Source organism: Passer montanus, unplaced genomic scaffold (assembly GCF_014805655.1).
Source record: "Passer montanus isolate IOZ18808 unplaced genomic scaffold, ASM1480565v1 scaffold95, whole genome shotgun sequence".
NCBI lineage: Eukaryota > Metazoa > Chordata > Aves > Passeriformes > Passeridae > Passer > Passer montanus.
The window spans coordinates 728,867-747,283 of record NW_024374923.1 but is presented as its reverse complement, the minus strand read 5'-3'; the positions used below and the strand labels follow the sequence as shown (position 1 = coordinate 747,283).

Here is an 18,417-nt window from a genome sequence, read left to right as displayed (position 1 = left end):
AACCAGCACAAAGCACATTATTGATATTCCTGTTTGTTGGTGCATACTAGTATGGAAATCCATTTGAATGTCGTATAACTAAATACATGTTTCTAATTACAAGTACCTTGGCAGGAAACAGTCTTACAAAAACAGAGATCAAAAAGCAATTTCAGGATATTTGTAGAGCTCTGTGTTGAAGATCATGTACTTGGGAATCAGGGTTCACTTGGGTGAGGAAGAGAAGAGAAGCAGGAGTTTACTCTGCAGAATTGAAAACCAAATAATAAACTCTTCGGGAACAAGACAGTGAATTTCAGCCTTGATTTTTGAGGAAAAATCTACAGTGATTCTTGGACCTCAGTGCAAATTTCAGTTTCATCTAATTACAAAGGAAAGGGGTCAAGATATGTATTTTGTTGATAGAAACAAGGAACTGTGGTTAGTTATTTCTCTCTGAAAGTACTTTTGTGTGGACGCCATGCACTTATGTGGCTGGTTTCTCCTTTTGCTCTCCCCCTCCTATCCCAAGCACAGCACTGCTCTAGCATTCCTACATATGATCTCCTTGTCTCATAAGGATTAGGTTAGTCCTGTTGGCTGGGAAACAGATAATACATTTCTCAACTTTTATGTTACATTAGAATATTTGCCTTAATTTTAAGCCCTAAATACCTGGTATTTAAATGGAAGAGTTGGCCTCTTTTGTGAGGATGTTTGCAATTTCCTGACATGAAATCCCTTGCCAGCAAGCCATGGAGCAAGCATCCAGTCAGGAAAGAAGTGTCCTTAACAGAAATCATGTTTAGTTCTGGTGTTTCAAGGCAATAGTCTGAGAACAAATTAATCTCTTCAGCATTATGTCCTCAAAACCAAAAACATTAGGACCCACCTACACTGATGCAGGAATTTACTGCAGTAGGACAACTTCCCCCCGCCCCAATATTATATTCCAAGTATTCTGTGGAAAACAACAAGAGCCAATGCAAAAACCAAAAAGGATTTTTCAGTTTAAACCGTTGTTTGAAATGAACTCAAACATATCAAATGGACTCTTCTCCTGGTGACTTCACAGACAAAGGCAGTATTGACATGCCACAAATACCAGGAGCAGGATTTATGCAGCTGAGTCTGCTCCAGTGCCACAGCCATAATCGCCTGCTCTGCCTGGCACTTTGTACAAGCAGCCATTTGTTAGAAAAATAGATTTCATTAGTGATTTTTGAGCTCAGAGTGCCCTTGTACAGTCTGAGAGAACATGCAGAAGATGAGCTTCTGTCTCCTGGCTCTAGCATTTTGCATTTCACAGGTGGTGACTTAATAGAACAGTAAAAACATCTAATTTTCACTTCTTGTTTGGTTGGTTTCACTTGACATAGTTTATTTGGTTTTGGTTTTTTTTTTCCCATGTAGGTTTGCATTCAGTGGTGTTGCAACATTTATTTCCTTTCCAGATAGAAAAAAATTGAATTGTATAAATAAAACTTTTTTTTCCTTTACCCAGATTTATCTTTCCCAGAATAGATTTGTAAGTTAAAAGTATTATTTTTCCTGACATGAGGTAAATCTGGGTCTGTGGGAACCACAGGAAATGTGTTCCTCAGTATTGCTGGCTGGTGTTGGAATGCTGTATGGAGCCAGGCTCTCCATAGAGCCCTACATTGTCACTACACTGATTTGAAGAACAGCTCTGTGACACTTTAGTGAGTGTTTGTGGATAGAACAGATGTGGGAGACCAGCCTGCTGTACAGGTAGGAATCACTTTCCCCTCCATATTTTAATCAGTTTGTTGCTTTTCAGAGATGCAGGGATGTGCTCCTGGGGAAAATTGTCTTTTGAAAGCAGTAAGGGATATTATTAAGGGCTTTCAGTGCCCTGGCTCATGTCACTTTATCTTCTTAAATGAGCAAAAACAGGATGAAAGAATTCTGCAGTTACACAAATGGGTAACCTCAGATTTGTGATTTTGATCCCCCCCTCCTCTTTTCCTTTGCCTGGTGTCAGGTCTTTCCTGTTGCACAGTATAAGCTCCTCAACGGAGATTAGGCCTTTGAGTTTTTTGTTTTGTAGGGAGGAAAAAGAAAACACTCTGCACAAATATTTTAATTCTCTGTGACATATTAAACGTGAAGAATTGCATTATCCTGGCTGGTTGGTAGCAGCAAGCTGGTTTGCCACCAAATTTATTGAGATTGAACAGTCTTCCAGCAGCAAGAGATGAAAGCTCAGTGAGTTTTGTATGTTCATTTCTGATGTAGAAGTATTAAAGGGACATGTAGTTATTTATATAGCTCTTCTGAAAATCTGAGTGGTTGGTAAGTGTTAAATTAAGTGGGAAGCAGGGAGTTACATAATAGCCATGTTTTACAAATGGGGCTAATCCCAGTTCAGAAAGGCTGGCTGTGCTAGACCATGTAGCGTCATTAACAGAAGGAGAAATAATGAGTTACAGCCTTGAGTTCCTTGAGCTTATCTCTGTATTATGGGTTTCAGGCACTTTAGTCTGTTTGGTTATAAGAGCAGAGCATGTATTAAGTACATGTTACTTAAATAATTTAATTAACTGTGTTACCTCTGCTAGTTTTCTCACTGTGCTTACAATCTGTGCTTCTATGTCAGTGCATATTAACTTGAGTTGTATTAGGCCAGATTTTTTTTATCAGATTAAAAAACTGTGAAATACAAAATTATTATGATCAGGTAATGGTATTCAGCATCAAATTGTCCTTAATAAAAAGTGTTTGGATTTAAACTTCTAAATTTGTTTCATCAGTTTGAAGATCCTGGTCTTTTTAAATAGGCAGGCTTTTATCAGAGAGTTATAGGCAAGGACTTAAGAATATTGGATCAGCTCAGAATTGAGTGCACTAACATGTTGACTCATACTTTTGACTTGGCTCTAGTCAGAAATACTTTATGTTCTGCTTCACAGTCTGTGTCTTTGGTCAGCATTGCCCAACTGTTCACCCGTTTCATCAGCACATTGAGCCATTTAAAGGAGCAGCTGATTTTGAAATTGGAAAAGAACTGTCTGTGTAAAAATAATTTCATGTCCCTTTCTTTTTAAGGAAGTTGCTATGCAGCACTACTAATGAATAAATAAATTTTATCGTACCTACATGGTCTCTCAGAAGCCCTGTGTAGAAGTTAAGATACAGTACAAAACCTGTGTTTACCTTACTTGTTGTTACTTGATTACTCCCAATACTTCAGTGATAACACTAATAGAGCACTTCATATGCAAAACCCTTGGGGTAGAGATTTGCAAACTTCTGGTATTTGTTGCCAAGTTTATTCTTTACGAAGCATTCTCACCCATTGCTGGGAGTACCACACCTGTTGGAATGCTGTATGGAGCCAGGGACTGTACCAGTCCTTTTCCATTTTCTGGTATTTGTTGCCAAGTTTATTCTTTACGAAGCATTCTCACCCATTGCTGGGAGTACCACACCTGAGTCTGTACCAGTCCTTTTCCATTCTGTGCTGTAGGGCAGCTTTCTAACATAACCAGACTTAAACTTTTCATTTGGTTTATTCATATGGCTTCTTGGTGTACCACTTGAAGGCACTTGCCTTTGTTAATATTAACACTTTGTCAGATAGACTTTAATGAAAGCTTAGGGCTATTACACATTATTGATCATGTTTATTTAAAATAGATGACATGACCTGGAACACTTGCAGAGTTTGGTCAAGTTGGCTAAAGAACATCCTTGTTTTGGGAGGGGATTTGCGTTACTGTCTGTAGGGAGATGATTTGTATTTTCATGCCAGGGTCATTTCTGGTGGAGGTTGGGTTGTGCCTTGGTGGGGGTGCAGTATGCAGGCTGGAAACTTGGGAAGAAAATCCCACTGTGTCTGCAGGGCCAGAGTGGTAGGGTTTGTTACAGACAGATGGAGACCTCTGGGGAACAAGTTTAACAAATATTCTGTTAAAAAAGATTTTTGGGGCACCTCAATTTGGAGACACACATTGGATAGAAGACCTCCCAAGAGCACCACAGGAGTGGAGACTCCCAAGAGTCATTATTTCCAAAGAAATTTTGTGACTAAGGAGGATTTAATTTCTCTGAGGATACTTGTATCTGAAACATGACTGTTCTCTTTCCATACTAAATATTCCTCAAATATGTACTTTTATTTTTTTTTAATCAAACCAGTTAGTAGTAATGATCAGTTACAATATTTGTTGATGCACTTTTTAGCCTTTGTGTACAGCTTTCACATTTGCCACCAATATATTTATTACTTGCATGCAGTGTTTTCTTTGTTTCTGGTTTGGTGCTTAAGCCCTTAGTGTGAGCCCCAGCTAGACTGTAAAATCTCCATCAGCAGCTTGCTTATGCTTGTGGCATTAACCTTTCTGCAGCGGGTTGTGATGTTTATTTATAAAATTCCAGTTTTCCACTTAAAAATAGAATATTATTAAGAGAGTCTTCTTTTTGCCAATTAGGTCAAAGTCCTAAAATTTTAAGACCTAAACCACATGGTTTAGAGCGAACTGATTCACAAACCATAGGTGACTTTACTACAAGAAGAAAGGGTATGTACTTTAGCACTATAAGTATATGGAGCTTTATAAAAATAAGTGAAGCAAAAATTTTTTAAATTGTTATTTTAGAATAAGTCTGGCATATTCTTTTCTGCTATAATCTAAAGTGATGGATGCATTTTCCATGCCAAGCAACCAGTTTTCTGTATAAAGAATTAAAGATTTTCTGGCTTGAACAGTGCCCGGAAATTTTTCTTTGATATTAACATGAATGTTCTGATCTCTTATGTTGTGGCTGTTCATATTTTGTCTGTTTATTTAAAAGCAAGTACATAATAACTTGTAAATTGTACATAGTAACTTGTAAGTTACTTGAAACTTTTATTAGGCAATAACCTGAAATCACAGTTGACTTAGGTCTTGAAATGAAGCAAAATATTGATCTTCTGATCGACATCTATTTATGCACCTTAAAGAGGATTGCAATTAATTTAATGGAATGTATTGAAGATGCTGAGTTGGTGCGTTACATAGTCACAAGAGGTAGAGAAAATAATGAACAACATTAAAAATCTCAGAGAAATATCACTGATTACCTTTGGGTTTTGAAGTCCATTGCAACAGGATGAAATACTTCTGCTGTTCTTGGTGGGCTTTGGACTAAGTCTTAGCTCTGTCTATTGCAGCAGCACCACCTTGCCCACTGTTTATTCCGGCCAGGTAGCCTCAGACCTTTACAGAAAACTTGAACCAAGCTGATCAATTTTGTGTCAGTTGTGCTTTAGTATCATCTTGCCTATGTCATGTTCAGTTCTGTTACTACATGCCTGACACTTGATCTTAGTGAACCTGCCAAGAGGCAGAAAACTCATTGTGGGAGGGAGCACAAGAAGAGAAAGGGCTGTTTTTATGATGACATTGCATTTTGTTTTCTAAAAACAGTTTTAGGGAGGATAAAGTTGACAGCAGTTTGACTCTGTGATTTTTTTTTCCACAAGCCTTTTTATACTTTTCTTTTTTTCTAATGTTTAGGTGGTGTGAGACATATAAGCTAGAGGAAGGGATAATGTGTTTCTTGCTAATAGCCTACTCATGGTTCTATTCTGAAAATGAAATTTAAAAATGACACTTTTTTTGAGAACAGTGTTATCTGTCATGAGTGGCACAAGCTGTCATGAGTGGCATATTGCTCTGCTCGACTGTGGATGATCTCTGAAGCGAGCCAGGCTCCTCATGCTGTTGGTTCATTTCTGACTTTTGCAGACTTAGTCTTAGCTGCAGGTTCTGCCCACTCGTGGAGCTGTGAAACCTCACCAGTAAGGGCACATATTTTGCAGACTTAGTCTTAGCTGCAGGTTCTGCTATGGAGCTATGAAACCTCACCAGTAAGGGCACATGTGCACAGTGAGGGCAGAGTTTCCATATTGACAGCTGGCCCTGAGCCGAGAAAAGTCCCCAGAGTTGGCTCTGCTGAAACAGCCCATCAGCCCTGCCCTGGGCTTGCCAGCTCAACAAGTCAACAAGGCAGAATGAGGACAGAATACGATGCTGCCACTTTCAAAATCTCTTTTCAAAACAGAATTGCTACCTACAAGTATATGCTGCAAAATTCTGAAGTTGCAGTGGGTTTTTTTTAATTTTATATTTTAATTTTTTAATTGATGTTTCCTCTCATTACCTGAAGAGATTAAAACTGTAGGTTAATATATCATGTCTTTCTGAGAATGGAAGTGTCTCCCTTTCCTTACTAGTATTTACTATTTGAAAAATATAGGTTTTTTTCTGTATTTAGTCTGTGAAAAGCTATTAAATTTAAGTTTGTTTAGGAAAGTTCTGTGCTTTACAGTTGTCTGTTTCTTACATAGCAAAACCAGCTCCACTAGAAATAAAACCTCTGCCTGAATGGGAAGAATTACAAGCTCCAGTTAGATCTCCTATCACCAGAAGCTTTGCACGAGAGTAAGTTTCTTGGCTTTTCCTCATTCAGAGTAATCATTTTGGTGACTGGAGTGTCAATAAGTGTGTGCACATCTGTATCATATTGTTAGCTTGCTTGTAGCTTGAAGTTTCCTGTGGAAGAGTGTGAGTCTGTGTGTGTATCTGTGCACTGAAATAAAGTGTGTCCGTGTGAAGTTTTGTTTTGTGATATTAAATATAAGGGACTGTGTATAACCAAAAAATATGACACTCTAGTAAACTTGAATTAAAATTTCAGCTCTAATATGCTTATTTTTGTTGTTTACCAGGAGGTTTAAGATATTGCAGATGTATTGTTTGTAAAATAATTCCTGGTAATTAGCTCCTCCAGGTTTCCCGTGTCTCCCAGACCGGATTCAGTTCATAGCACAACTTCCAGCAGTGACTCGCACGACAGTGAAGAGAATTATGTATCCATGAACCCAAATCAGTCCACTGAAGACCCAGTATGTAAAATCTACCTCTTAACTACTCTCTTCCTGTGCAGTCCTTACTTTTAAATCATGCAAACATAGATCCTTCACTCAACATCACTCCCTTTATACTTCTAGATCAACAGAAAAAACCCATAGCAAAGCTGTAATTTTGGTAGGATTTCACTGAAGAAGCTAAGAGCATAAAGAAAATGGTAGATATACATATCTATTATAGAAAACAGTATACAAAATTACTTTTTTTTTACCTCTTTCCTAGAATCTGTCCCCTCTTTGTAATTGTTTGTCCTTGGGCTATGTACCAGTTCAGTATTATGACATGAAGGGAAATAAACTGTCCTAGGACCTCTGAGACATACTTAAAAACTGTATTAAAGGGACATCTTCCAGGAAATGTAGAAGGAACAGGGGAAGAAAGACTATTGATACATTCTATGAAAATTAAACCATGTCTATTTTATTAGGTGTCTTTCAAAAAAGAAGATAGAAGGAGTCTTGAATGTCTGAATGTCTGAATTTTTTCCCCTTCGGGGGAGAATTTTCTCAGATAAGGAAGCTTCAGATACTCAGCATGGAGTGCAGCTAGTTAGAAAAAGTTAATGATCACACTGTGGTTTTTCTTTGGTGAGGTGAAGGAGAGAGAGAAAAAGAAGACTTAATAACAGTAGTTTTAAGGAAGACAATAGCAGTAGACCTAGGCCTAAACTAAAATGTGGTTTAGAATATGCATAAAACATTGGAGGAAACCCGTATCTTGAGCTCAGCTTTTCGTCTAGTGTAGAATCATGGAATGGTTTGGATTGAAAGGGACCTTAAAGATCATGTTGTTCCAACCTCCCATGCCATGGGCAGGGACGGTCGACTAGACTGGGTTGTTCAAACCCAGTTCTAGTTGAGCAACTGGACTGGGTTGTTCAAACCCCTATCCACTCAGTTCAGTGTTTGGGTTCTTAGTAGGGGACACAGCAGTATTTTTCATCTTGAAATAACTTATTTATTACCTTCTTTGGGGAGGGCCTGTCTAGCACCGTTTTTGTTCTGTTTGTGTGTCTGCCTTCTTATATGGCATGTGCTGGCCCATCTCACTGCCCCTGAACCTTCCTCTCACAACGCTGTTCACTTTTCTGTCTCCTGCTACTCTGGATCCCCTGCCAGTCTCCCCCAGTGTCCCTGCCCCCAGCATACCACTGCTGCCCCTGGATGCCACATCCCAGGTCCCCCTCATGCCATTCCCTGTGGGAGCTGGTGAGGTGCAGGCTCCAGAGCCTGCGGAGCGCCCCAAGCTGTGCCTTGTGCCTGTTGTCCTTCTCAGGGGAAAAGCACCGAGCAAGGGGGAACTGCTGATGTTAAATCTTAGCTCCTCTCTTGCAAGGGCCATTGGTAAGTAATGGGTGATTTCCCGTTTCACAGGTACAAGAAACATCCCATATTAGACCAGAGATTAGCCCCAACCGTGCCCACAGTTCTCCCTGCACAGAATCCCAGTTCAGCCTGGATGTTTCTGTTGATTCATAAGGCTGTTCCAGGGGCTTAACTTCCATACCAAGATGGTACAATTAATGCTCCAGCTCATTAATATCTTCTGTTTGCTTATACCAGTCCTATTTTAAGGTTATTCTACAGATTTCGTTTCTGTTTCATTTGTGTGTATTTAAAGTTTCTGTTTCCTAATGCATATGTTCTGCCTGCTTAGTTTGTTTGAAATAACATATTATTTTTTGTTTAATGAGTAACAGCTTTTTAAATTTGTGCTGGAAACATTGATACAGAATCTGATTTTTGTCTCTTTAATATACAGAAAATTGTTCTGAGAATTTGAGCAATGAAAATGAACATCATATGTTTGTGTTTGTCCTTGTCACCACTTAATGTTAAATGAGTTGGACAGTAGAGATATAATGGATAACTTCAATTTCAAAAGCCCAGTCCATTTGGCTTTAGCCCATAAAATACTTTATTTCCTAAAGAACCAGAACATTTCTGGATATCTCATGGCCTTTGTTTTAAAATTTGGCTTTTTGAGAATTTTCACTTGTTCCAACTCTATCTTAGCAAGGAATCCATATTTCTTAATCTTTTTCTGTCATCAGCTTTGAAACATCTTGTTTGAACATGTCATACTTATGTTTTATTTAATAAAATCAGCAATATTCTGCTTTTTCTTTCAAGTTGCTCTCAGCCTTACCCTTCTGTCTTTCCTTCTGCCTTCCTCTTCATTTTTTGCTGACTGCTGCCCTCTGTCTTCCTGTTTTTTCTTTATCTTTTAGAGAAGAGTCCTTCTATTGTACTGTTCCTATAACACCTGTTAAGAGGGAGGGATCAGGCTGGGAGAGGACAGAGGAGGTGAGGTTGTAAAAGTCTGGGCTATTTGAAATTTAGATATATATAATGCAACTTGAGTTCAGGCAGCCCTACGCATATTTTCCAAAGTTTTAATATTTTAATCTTGTTAGTTGAACAATACTCTTTGATTTTCACTTTAATCATGATGACTTTTGTATGAAATGTAAAAGTTTCATTTTTAGCTTTGCAACTATTGTAAAGCAGAAATTATTGTAGGTATTTAACAAAAATTGAGGAAAATAGAAAAGTTTGTGCTTGAGTAATGCTAAATTTAAGATATAATAACTACATTTAAAAAGAACAAAACATGATCTGTTCTTATTTTGTGATATGAAGGGGACATTAAGTGGAAAGCACAGATGTAGAAAGCACAGATGGCAACCTTAAATTTGGGGGGGGGTGTTTTTTGGGTTTTTTCCTCCCATTGGGTTTTGACTCTGTCCCATTTTTGACATAGAATGTATCCCCTTGCCATACAGGGTCAATGAAATTTGCATGATTTAAATGATTGCAAGAGTCTCAGTCATTTCCTTAACCTTTTACATTTTGGCAATTCATAGTAAGCATATTTGATAATGTGGGCCACTAGTTTGTACATTTGTAGCTGAGGTTGTTTATATTATGATTTCAGAATTTGTTTGGAAGCAACAGCCTTGATGGAGGAAGCAGCCCTATGGTAAAACCTAAAGGAGATAAACAAGTGGAATATTTAGATCTGGACCTAGATTCGGGAAAGTCTACGCCACCTCGTAAGGTAAGCAGATGCTCAGCTCTTGCTTTTCTGCCATTAGGGGTTCAAAATTGCCTCCAGTAAGATCTCTTAATGGTCATTTCTCAAATGATTAGTGGAGAGACAGTGCTGGACCTTTCAGAGGAACCAGTGCTTGTTCTGTGTTTATTTGGCACACCTACTTGCTTTTTTGTTGTTAATTTACTTGAACATGTTTCTCCCTGTTCCCAGAAAAAGAACAGTGGCTCAGGCAGCAGCGTGGCAGACGAGAGGGTTGATTATGTTGTGGTGGACCAGCAGAAAACGCTGGCCCTGAAGAGCACGCGGGAGGCATGGACTGATGGCAGACAGTCTACGGAGTCCGAGACTCCCACGAAAAGTGTGAAGTGAAAACACTGCTTTGTCTTTGAAGAATGGAAAGAAGTGAATTTTGAAGAATCACAGAACCACAATGGCAGTGTTGTTCAGCTGTACAGTGCCTGATTCCCTGGGGTGGGAATCAGTTCCTCACCGAATGGGTTGGAAGCCAAAAGACACTTTGAATATATCAAAGGAACTTTAAGATCATGAATTGGCTCTGTGGTGTCTGGGAAAATCACAGCCTGTAAATAACCTGTAAAATAATATTACTTAGGTTTCAGAAAACCTTTTATTCTGTAGTTAAAACATTTGTAGTATTACTGTGTTTATGCACTTTTTCAGTTACATTGTTGGGTCAGGTATTCACAGTTAGTGTACCTTAATGTCTAATTCATCTGGAGAATTCTTTTTTCCTTACACTACTATTCCTCACAATTTTAGGTTAATTAAGCTACATGTAGATATGGAAATTAATATTTGAACTTCATTTTAACAACTCAGAATTGATTTTGCAGAAATACTTTCACAATTGAATAATCTACTTGAAATGCCAAGAGACAACTGTTAGTTACATACTTGTTTATATTTAATACATGCAAGATTATTTGGAAGTCTACAGGCTACCTTCCTAACAAAAAATTGCTGTGAGTTAATAATAATGAACTGTACTGGGTTTAGACCTAAAATCCTGGCTTATATGTTAGTTGTTAGTGGTGGAACTTCTATTGTATTTTATTAATGACAGTGTTCTGTGTTCAATGGGTGAAGATTCTGCAGGGTGGGATCTTACACTTTCAAAGACTGAATAATTAAATGTCAAGTAAGCCTGCAAACCACTGATGGCATGTAGTAATATTGTGATCTCACACTTATTAACAAGAAATAACCTTTATATTATTTACAGAAGGTAGAGTATATAAATCAGGTACGTACCAAGCACTGTTGTGCTAATACACTGATCAGGTTTAGACAATGAGCTTTAGTTTTGTACTGTTTAGAAGTTCTAATGTCAGTTTTCAGTTCAAGATTAATGGGACAGTTTGACATTCACTTTTTGTAGTACTAGCAAAATACTGTGATTTTGAATTAGACATTAACTCAAATGGAAATACTATGTTTTAACACCATAGTGCCCTTCTTATGAGCTCTGTATTACTTTAATCTCCTGCTTGGCCTTATATTTAAATCCCTATGCAACTGATATTTTATATCTCTGTTTTTAAAAATTAGATAATATACCTAAATGATCCCCTTGTAAACCACTTGTTGCTCTTTCCTGGTACAGGATTTTAAACTTTGTATACTGTGATCCTTTATTTTACTATGCCAGTTCCAAATAATAATCTGCCTTGGTTTAGAAACATTTTTTGTTATTTGGAAGAAGATAGAGTTCTTTAAATACATGAATGAGTTAGGTCTAGATAGAAAACTTACTAACACTTATTTTATACAAATGCCCTCAATTAAGTGGTTGGTTTTGTTTTCCTGCCCAATTGGGGTTTTTTTGTCCAGATCATTTAAAAGTTGAGCTTAAAGCTGCATTGTTTTCTGGAATGTTTGCCTTCGTACTGTGCCTAATCTACCATTGGTTGTTTCTCTCCCCTCACAGCCACAATCTGCCATATGTAAATTATCTTGTTCTTAACAAAGGTTCTTTTTAAATTAGTAATATTTTGATGCTTTGAATGTTCATTTTAAAAAAGAAACTAAACACAGTGCATTTTGAGGTGAATTTTAAATAAATCAAGTTGTTCTGTTCTGGTGTGTAAACTCTGTCCTGCAAAGCAGCAAACGGATGTCAGTGTGTCTGGGAAGGTGTCTGGATACCAGCCATGTTTTTTCAGAATTGTAGATGTACAGCTAGAACAATTTTTAACTTGGATACTCTGATTTAAAACCCTGTGCCAAGAAGCCAAATAATGTGAATTCCCACTCTTCTGGGTGCCAGGAAAAAATCAGTCTCCTATGCCAGCCTCTCTTGCTGAGCTAGTGATAGGAGATGGGTTTGCTCTAACTTTGCTGATATCAGTCCTTGATTTACAGATTACACTTACTCGTTCTTCATTTAAAATTTGGCAGGATTCACAACATGATTTGTTATTATGATTGAGAATCCACTCTTAACTTCTAGGCTTTCTTTTGTTAAGGAAAACAGGAGTTTCCACACTGTACAGACAGTGTAACATTTTCTGAGTATCAGTCTACAATTTCTCTTTAATTAGATTTCTAAGCAGTTTTCGCCTCCATATTCCAGTATTACATTTTCCATACTTACATGCTGTCTGTGGTATGTTCAGAATCAGAGGTGTGATATTAACTTCTGATGACACATCTCATTTTCACCAGTGAAACTACAGGGGCTTCACAGTGCAGATCTGTCTGAGTTCTTGGATGGTCTAAGGATGTGAATATAAAATTGAAAATGTGACTCCTAAACTTGTAGGTGATAGAAAGCAAGTGAAACTGATATCAGCCCTGTGTCACTTCCAGTTACTAGTTATGTGAGGACACTAGTTGGAGGCAAGCTGGTGGAAAACTGAAGTACATAGTGGTGCAGAAGTAGCTTGTCAATGTTGCTTGTTAAGTGTTCTTTTTTCAAACAGGTAAGTTTTCTCTTGTTTCGCTCAAACTCTGTGTTACCAGTTGCAGATACAGTTTTTATTGCTGTGTGTGTCATTATAAATTGTAAACATATATACATGCAATATGTCTTTTACAAGTATATAACATCTTGCTCTTAAAAATCAAAAGAAAACTTGGTGCCTTTTACATTAAGATTGACTTGAGAGGTGATCTGGTATCATTCCATGATGTGATGTGAACATTTCTTTATCTGCTAAGTACCAATAGCCACACTTTTACAGACTGCGATATAACCACTATTACCTCATGAAGTGCAGGTGCAAACACAGCTGCTCTGCTGCACTAGAACTTCATAATGTGACATGGAAAAAGGTGAAAATGTGGTGTTTAGTCTTTTTTCTTTACTGATATTTGTATTTATGTAAAAAAAAAAAACAAACCATTAATGTATGACAGCTGTGACATAGTGCCACACCTGGGGAGTACAGACCAATTACAGTATAGCTGTTTTGATTAAGTAATTTAGAATTTATTGCTTCTTGTAGCTAATATGGGAGTGATGGGCACCTGTTGCTTTTACAGTGCACTATGAGCCAAGAAAGATTTTTATCACAGAGAAATTTAAGTTTAGCTATTATTGCACCAGTAAATTTTTATATGTATATGTGTGTGTATACATGTACATGTGTATATATATATATATATGTGTGTGTGTATATACACATATATATGTGCAGTACTCTTGCAAAAGTGCTTTGGAAACTTAGCAGCCCTGGAGAGAAGTTCCATTCCCTCCTTAGCTTATGTCATGAAAAGTGAATGGACATTTATTTGCTCAAGGAGAAGGCACTGCCATACAATATCAGTGTGCAATTTGGACAGCAATAGTGTCACTTCATCTTTTGAAATATTTTATACCTGTAATTCTTAAGAAGCTCACAGGTGGACTTAGATTTTGAGATTATCCTGCATATTTCCTAGATCTGCTCTTGATCTCTGTGTATTGCACCAAACTGCTTCTTAAATGTCAATTCCTTGTTGTTTTATTTCTTTAATATGGCCATGACCACAAAAAAAGGTGCTTGTCTGGCAATTAGTGTAATAAGTGTTCCACAAAAACATTGTGTTGATTGGGTGGAGATGAACCAAATCCCAAGCAATAAGGTTTCTGGATTTTGCCCTAACTGAACAAACATTTTGAGTTCAGCTCTCAGCCTAACAAGGTGCAGAGTAGGGTACAAAGAAAAGGTTTTGAGAGGGTTATGAACAATATCTTTGACATATTAACTTTTTCAGAATATGTTTATGGTTCCGCAGCCCTGATGTTAATTTTCAGTAGCAAAAGTGGGAGGAGAACAGGTATGGGATGCATGACTAGTTGAAAGGTTTTTGCCATCTTGTTATTAAGTAAACAGAACTAGACTGTTCTGGTGCCAGTGGTTTTCTTTCTAGATGGTCTAGAAAATAATATTTCCATGTTTCATTTCAGAGGGATGATCTCTTTGCTTCAGCTTTTTTATAAGTAGGTTAGCTGAAGTGTACATTGTGTAATCTGCTGTTCATACACAGAAAATGTTTAACTTTAATATGCTAAAATGGAATAGAATAAAATCCTGTACAGTTTAGAACATTAAGCACCAAGTTGGCAAAATGGAGACTCTCAAAGTTTTCCTGCAATTATAAAGCCAGCACTTGTAGTAATCATCATGATTTGCTCTTGAAAATTCTCCCAGGATCTCTCAGCATTGTCAAGCCTTTTCCTGGTAAGTTGTATCTGCAGTGAAATAAAAAGAAAATGTGGATCACATTTTCAGAAAGGCCAATCCTAATAAGATTTTAATAAATGCTCTTTGAGGTCCTGGGTTTAGGTGTGTGGGGGGGCTTGCACAAGGTACCCAGACAGCTGATTGTTTTAATCAGAAGGCCAGAAGAGGAGGAAAATATAAATGTGCCTTATTTTCACTGAATTCCTACCAGACTTTTAAAATATGTAAGTTTTCATATTTTTATGTGCTTTTTAGGGAATATACTTTAGAGGAAGGAATCACTACTTGCTTCTGTGCACTTGTGCTGGTTTTTGCACAATTATAAACTATGCAGATTAGCTGAAGGTTTAAGGTTTTTTCTTTCTATTTTGTGTTAGAGGTGAAGGATGCAGGCCTGGGAGTCTGGGGATGCCTCAGACTGGCCTGCTGGTGTACCTCAGAGTCTGGAGTTAATTGCATCAAAACCTCTGCATTCAACCCTCTGCTGAGGTGATCTTCATAGCAATACCTATAAATCATGGTGTGTATATTTATTTTAATTAGTCATAATTGAAACCTAAATTGGAAACAAAGAGTGTTCAGAGTTAAGGTCTCTAATCTCTGGTTACACATAGAGCAGCATTTGAAAAGGCATTATGTGTAACAGGGTTCAAATTCCCCAGGCACACAAATCCATTTAGGATCTTTTGAGAAGCAGAATTTCACATTCAAGGCACTGCTGTCCTCTTTAAGTAAGTGAAAGTTCCAAGAACTTTTTAAAAATCTAATTTCTACTCAATTATGTAAATATAAGTTTAAGAAATGAATTTGAAAAACACACCTTGTGTTATAACTATTTTTTTTCCTCCATAAATGAAAGAAGTGATGATTCTTAAGACATTTTTACCTTTAGTTCTACCCACTGACAGCCCAATATGAGGAAGCACAAAACAGACTTGGCCCTTGAACTTTTTAAAAAAGAAGGAAAAAAGGAAAGAAGGAAAAAAGTAAAGGAGCCACCCAGGACCAGGATTTAGCCTCTGATCTCTTCATACACCATGTGGTGCAGCTGCCCCCGGTTCCAGTGCTCAGTTTAGAAGTTGGGACATAGATCCTGTGGCCAGTACCAGGGAAGCACCAACAAGATCTGAAAATGTGGTTTGCTTAAAAACAATATCAAGAGTTCAAGCAAAAATTTAGTTTTGGAGAGGGTTGGTGAGTTTGTTTCCTCTGTGTAAAATGAACAGGATAATATTTAGGATTGTGATGCAAGTATACTCAGTACCACCCTTTGGGAGCTATGCTGTATCTCAGTATGAATATTATTGTTCACCCCCTTTTTTTGGTATCTGTGCTCTGTGTTTTTTGTACAGCATTTGGTATACCAGGAGAAGGGCTGTCTTTAAAGTCTGGGATCAAGAATCAGAAAACATTGGCTCCCAACAATGTTTTAAGTTTAAGGATAAATTTCCAATGGATAGTTCTAAGATCTCAAGATTTTCCTTTAGTAGGTGCATTGTTTATAAGGATGGAAACTTGAAATCAGGCAAGCAGTTATTGTTCTGTAAATGGAATGTTATGCTGCTTTAAAAGAAACCCAAACATTTTTTTAATTAAATTATTTAAAATTATCCATTCTGCACACACAATGTCAGACTTTTCTCTTAGTAGCTTTTATCTCCCCTGCATCATAATTATCTGAATAAATGCTGTGACATTTTCTCCAGGACACGTAGTTCTTTGGTGAAGTCTTACTTTGATTTTCTGTGTATTTCTGACATGAATTTTCCCCCAACTATTCTCTTTAATTAAAGGAGGGTTGAAAACCAACTACTTTTATAAAAGCTGCTCTGTTTTCTGTGAGTGAGGAGAAGGTTTTTTTAATGTAGCAAATCTCTGCTGTGATTCAGAATGATCACTACTGCAGAAAGTAATTCAGGTGATGTATACAAAGCAGTAACTCCAAAGCAGTGACTATAGGCTGATACAAAAAGCATATTCATGTGTAAAACCAAAGGCTCAGGAAATACATGTGGCACAAAACAACCACAATCCACAGCACACATGAGGGTCCATGATTTTTGCAATAAAAGCTGTGTTGGAAGCCCCTGTATGTCCTATCTCTTCTGAAACTACAGTTACAGGTAAGTAGATATTTATCAATGTTAAGTATCAAAAGTGTTTTTCTAAGTCTTTCATGAGTATTTGAGTATCTAAACACTGTGGGGAAAATTGGCCCAGATGACAACTGAGGAGAAACACAGCAGCATAAGAAAGGCTAGATAACCATGAAAATGAGATTAAGATGCCGTGGCAGAGGCTTCAATGTATGAAATTTGGGTGTAGAGGCAGATAGATACCTGTGTATATGTGAAATTCAACTAGAACTGTTACTGAATGGATAAAACTGTCCATGTAGTTAAAACAGAAAAATTAAAGTATTATGTCTTGCTTTAAAAAAAATCTCTTCTTCAGATTTATCCTAATCTTTCACTGAAGGTCTATATCCAACTTCTTAAAGTCCCTTTTTGCTGTAAGAATAACAGCAGCAGGAGAAAATCTTGATGATCTCAAAGGTCTTTTCCGACCTAATTAATTCTGTGATTCTGTAAGTCAGGTGGCTTAACTGCTGTGCCAATATGTGGAGGTAAGTTTTCCAAAAGAGTCTTTCCTAGCCCTGTCTTGCTCTGGTTGCAGTACTGTAAGGTGAGGAGTGAACTTCATGAAAGGAAACAGGGCCAGGGCAGAACCCGGTTGCTGAGAGGGAGAAAAAGAGTTTTGAAAAGACAGAAAAATCTGTCTGTGTAACAAAGTGTTTGTGCATTATTTTTTATACAAAAGTGTATTTTACATATTATAAAAATATATATGTTTGCCTTTTGGTTGAGTTTTCATTCATAGCAGCAAAGAAATAAAATCTAAAAGCATTTTATTAATTCTGGGTTTTTTCTGTGAGAGTGCTGCTTGTTACAGAATCTCCATTCTTCGATGATTTCTGTAATGAGTATCAGCAGTTGACTCCATATGGGGTCATCTTTTTTTGCATGGGTAAATTTTATTGATCAAAGGGTTTGTTTTAAACTGGACACAAGCAGAGTCTGATATGCTATCTGCATGACATGTTGCTGTTGCCAAATAGTCACTGGTTTGTGGTTGGGCACAATTTGAAAGACTTTTGGTCTTCACATGTCACTATTTTTGTAGTCTACTTTTTGAAGGTACACACACAGCAGGCTTACAGTTTGTTTAAACACAGCAGAATGAAGTCTGGGCTATTTTCTGTGGAAGTTTAATTTTACCAGGATGGCTACACTGTAATTTGAACAATCTCAACATCATCTTCATGATACTCAAAGAGCACATGAATGAAATTTATATACCTACATATGTTATAAACTCTAAAAAGTTTCCATTGCATTAAGGAATCTACTGAAATTAATATATGGTATTGTTTGCATGTGTTGCATTTGGGGTTTTTTGGTGGGTGATGGGTTTTTTTATTACTGGAAAGCAATGTGTTGACAGTTATGATGAAGCTGATGACAGTGACCTTTGCTGATGGGCAGACTGTTTTGGGGTTTTTGTTTTGTTTTGGGGGTTTTTTGTTGTTGTTTGTTTGTTTTGACAGATGTAGCATGATTTTGATGGCTTCTTTGACTGTTGATCGTGTGTGTGTGCGCGTGTGTGTACTGCCTCTTGCCGGCAGCACTGTTAATCTGAGGCTAGAAGAAAAGTGACAGTGACAGAAGTGATGGCTTTGAAGTAAGTCTAAT

General features: G+C 37.4%; 1 protein-coding gene across 10 annotated transcripts in view; it reads left to right on the top strand.

Annotated features, from left to right (window-relative positions):
- GAB1 (GRB2 associated binding protein 1) overlaps positions 1–12,074 on the top strand; it is a 95,918-nt gene extending 83,844 nt beyond the window's left edge. For 3 of the 10 annotated variants that reach the window (XM_039696063.1, XM_039696065.1, XM_039696061.1), the window contains 5 exons: positions 4,434–4,523; positions 6,338–6,431; positions 6,772–6,895; positions 9,858–9,980; positions 10,188–12,074. In XM_039696063.1, coding sequence (XP_039551997.1) covers positions 4,434–4,523; positions 6,338–6,431; positions 6,772–6,895; positions 9,858–9,980; positions 10,188–10,346 — 590 coding nt within the window. In that variant the 3' untranslated portion in view covers positions 10,347–12,074. Of the gene's footprint in view, positions 1–4,433; positions 4,524–6,337; positions 6,432–6,771; positions 6,896–9,150; positions 9,227–9,857; positions 9,981–10,187 lie in introns of those variants that run through there. The other 7 variants (XM_039696067.1, XM_039696064.1, XM_039696062.1 and 4 more) reach the window with 6 other exon arrangements.
- The last annotated feature ends 6,343 nt before the right edge of the window (positions 12,075–18,417 follow it).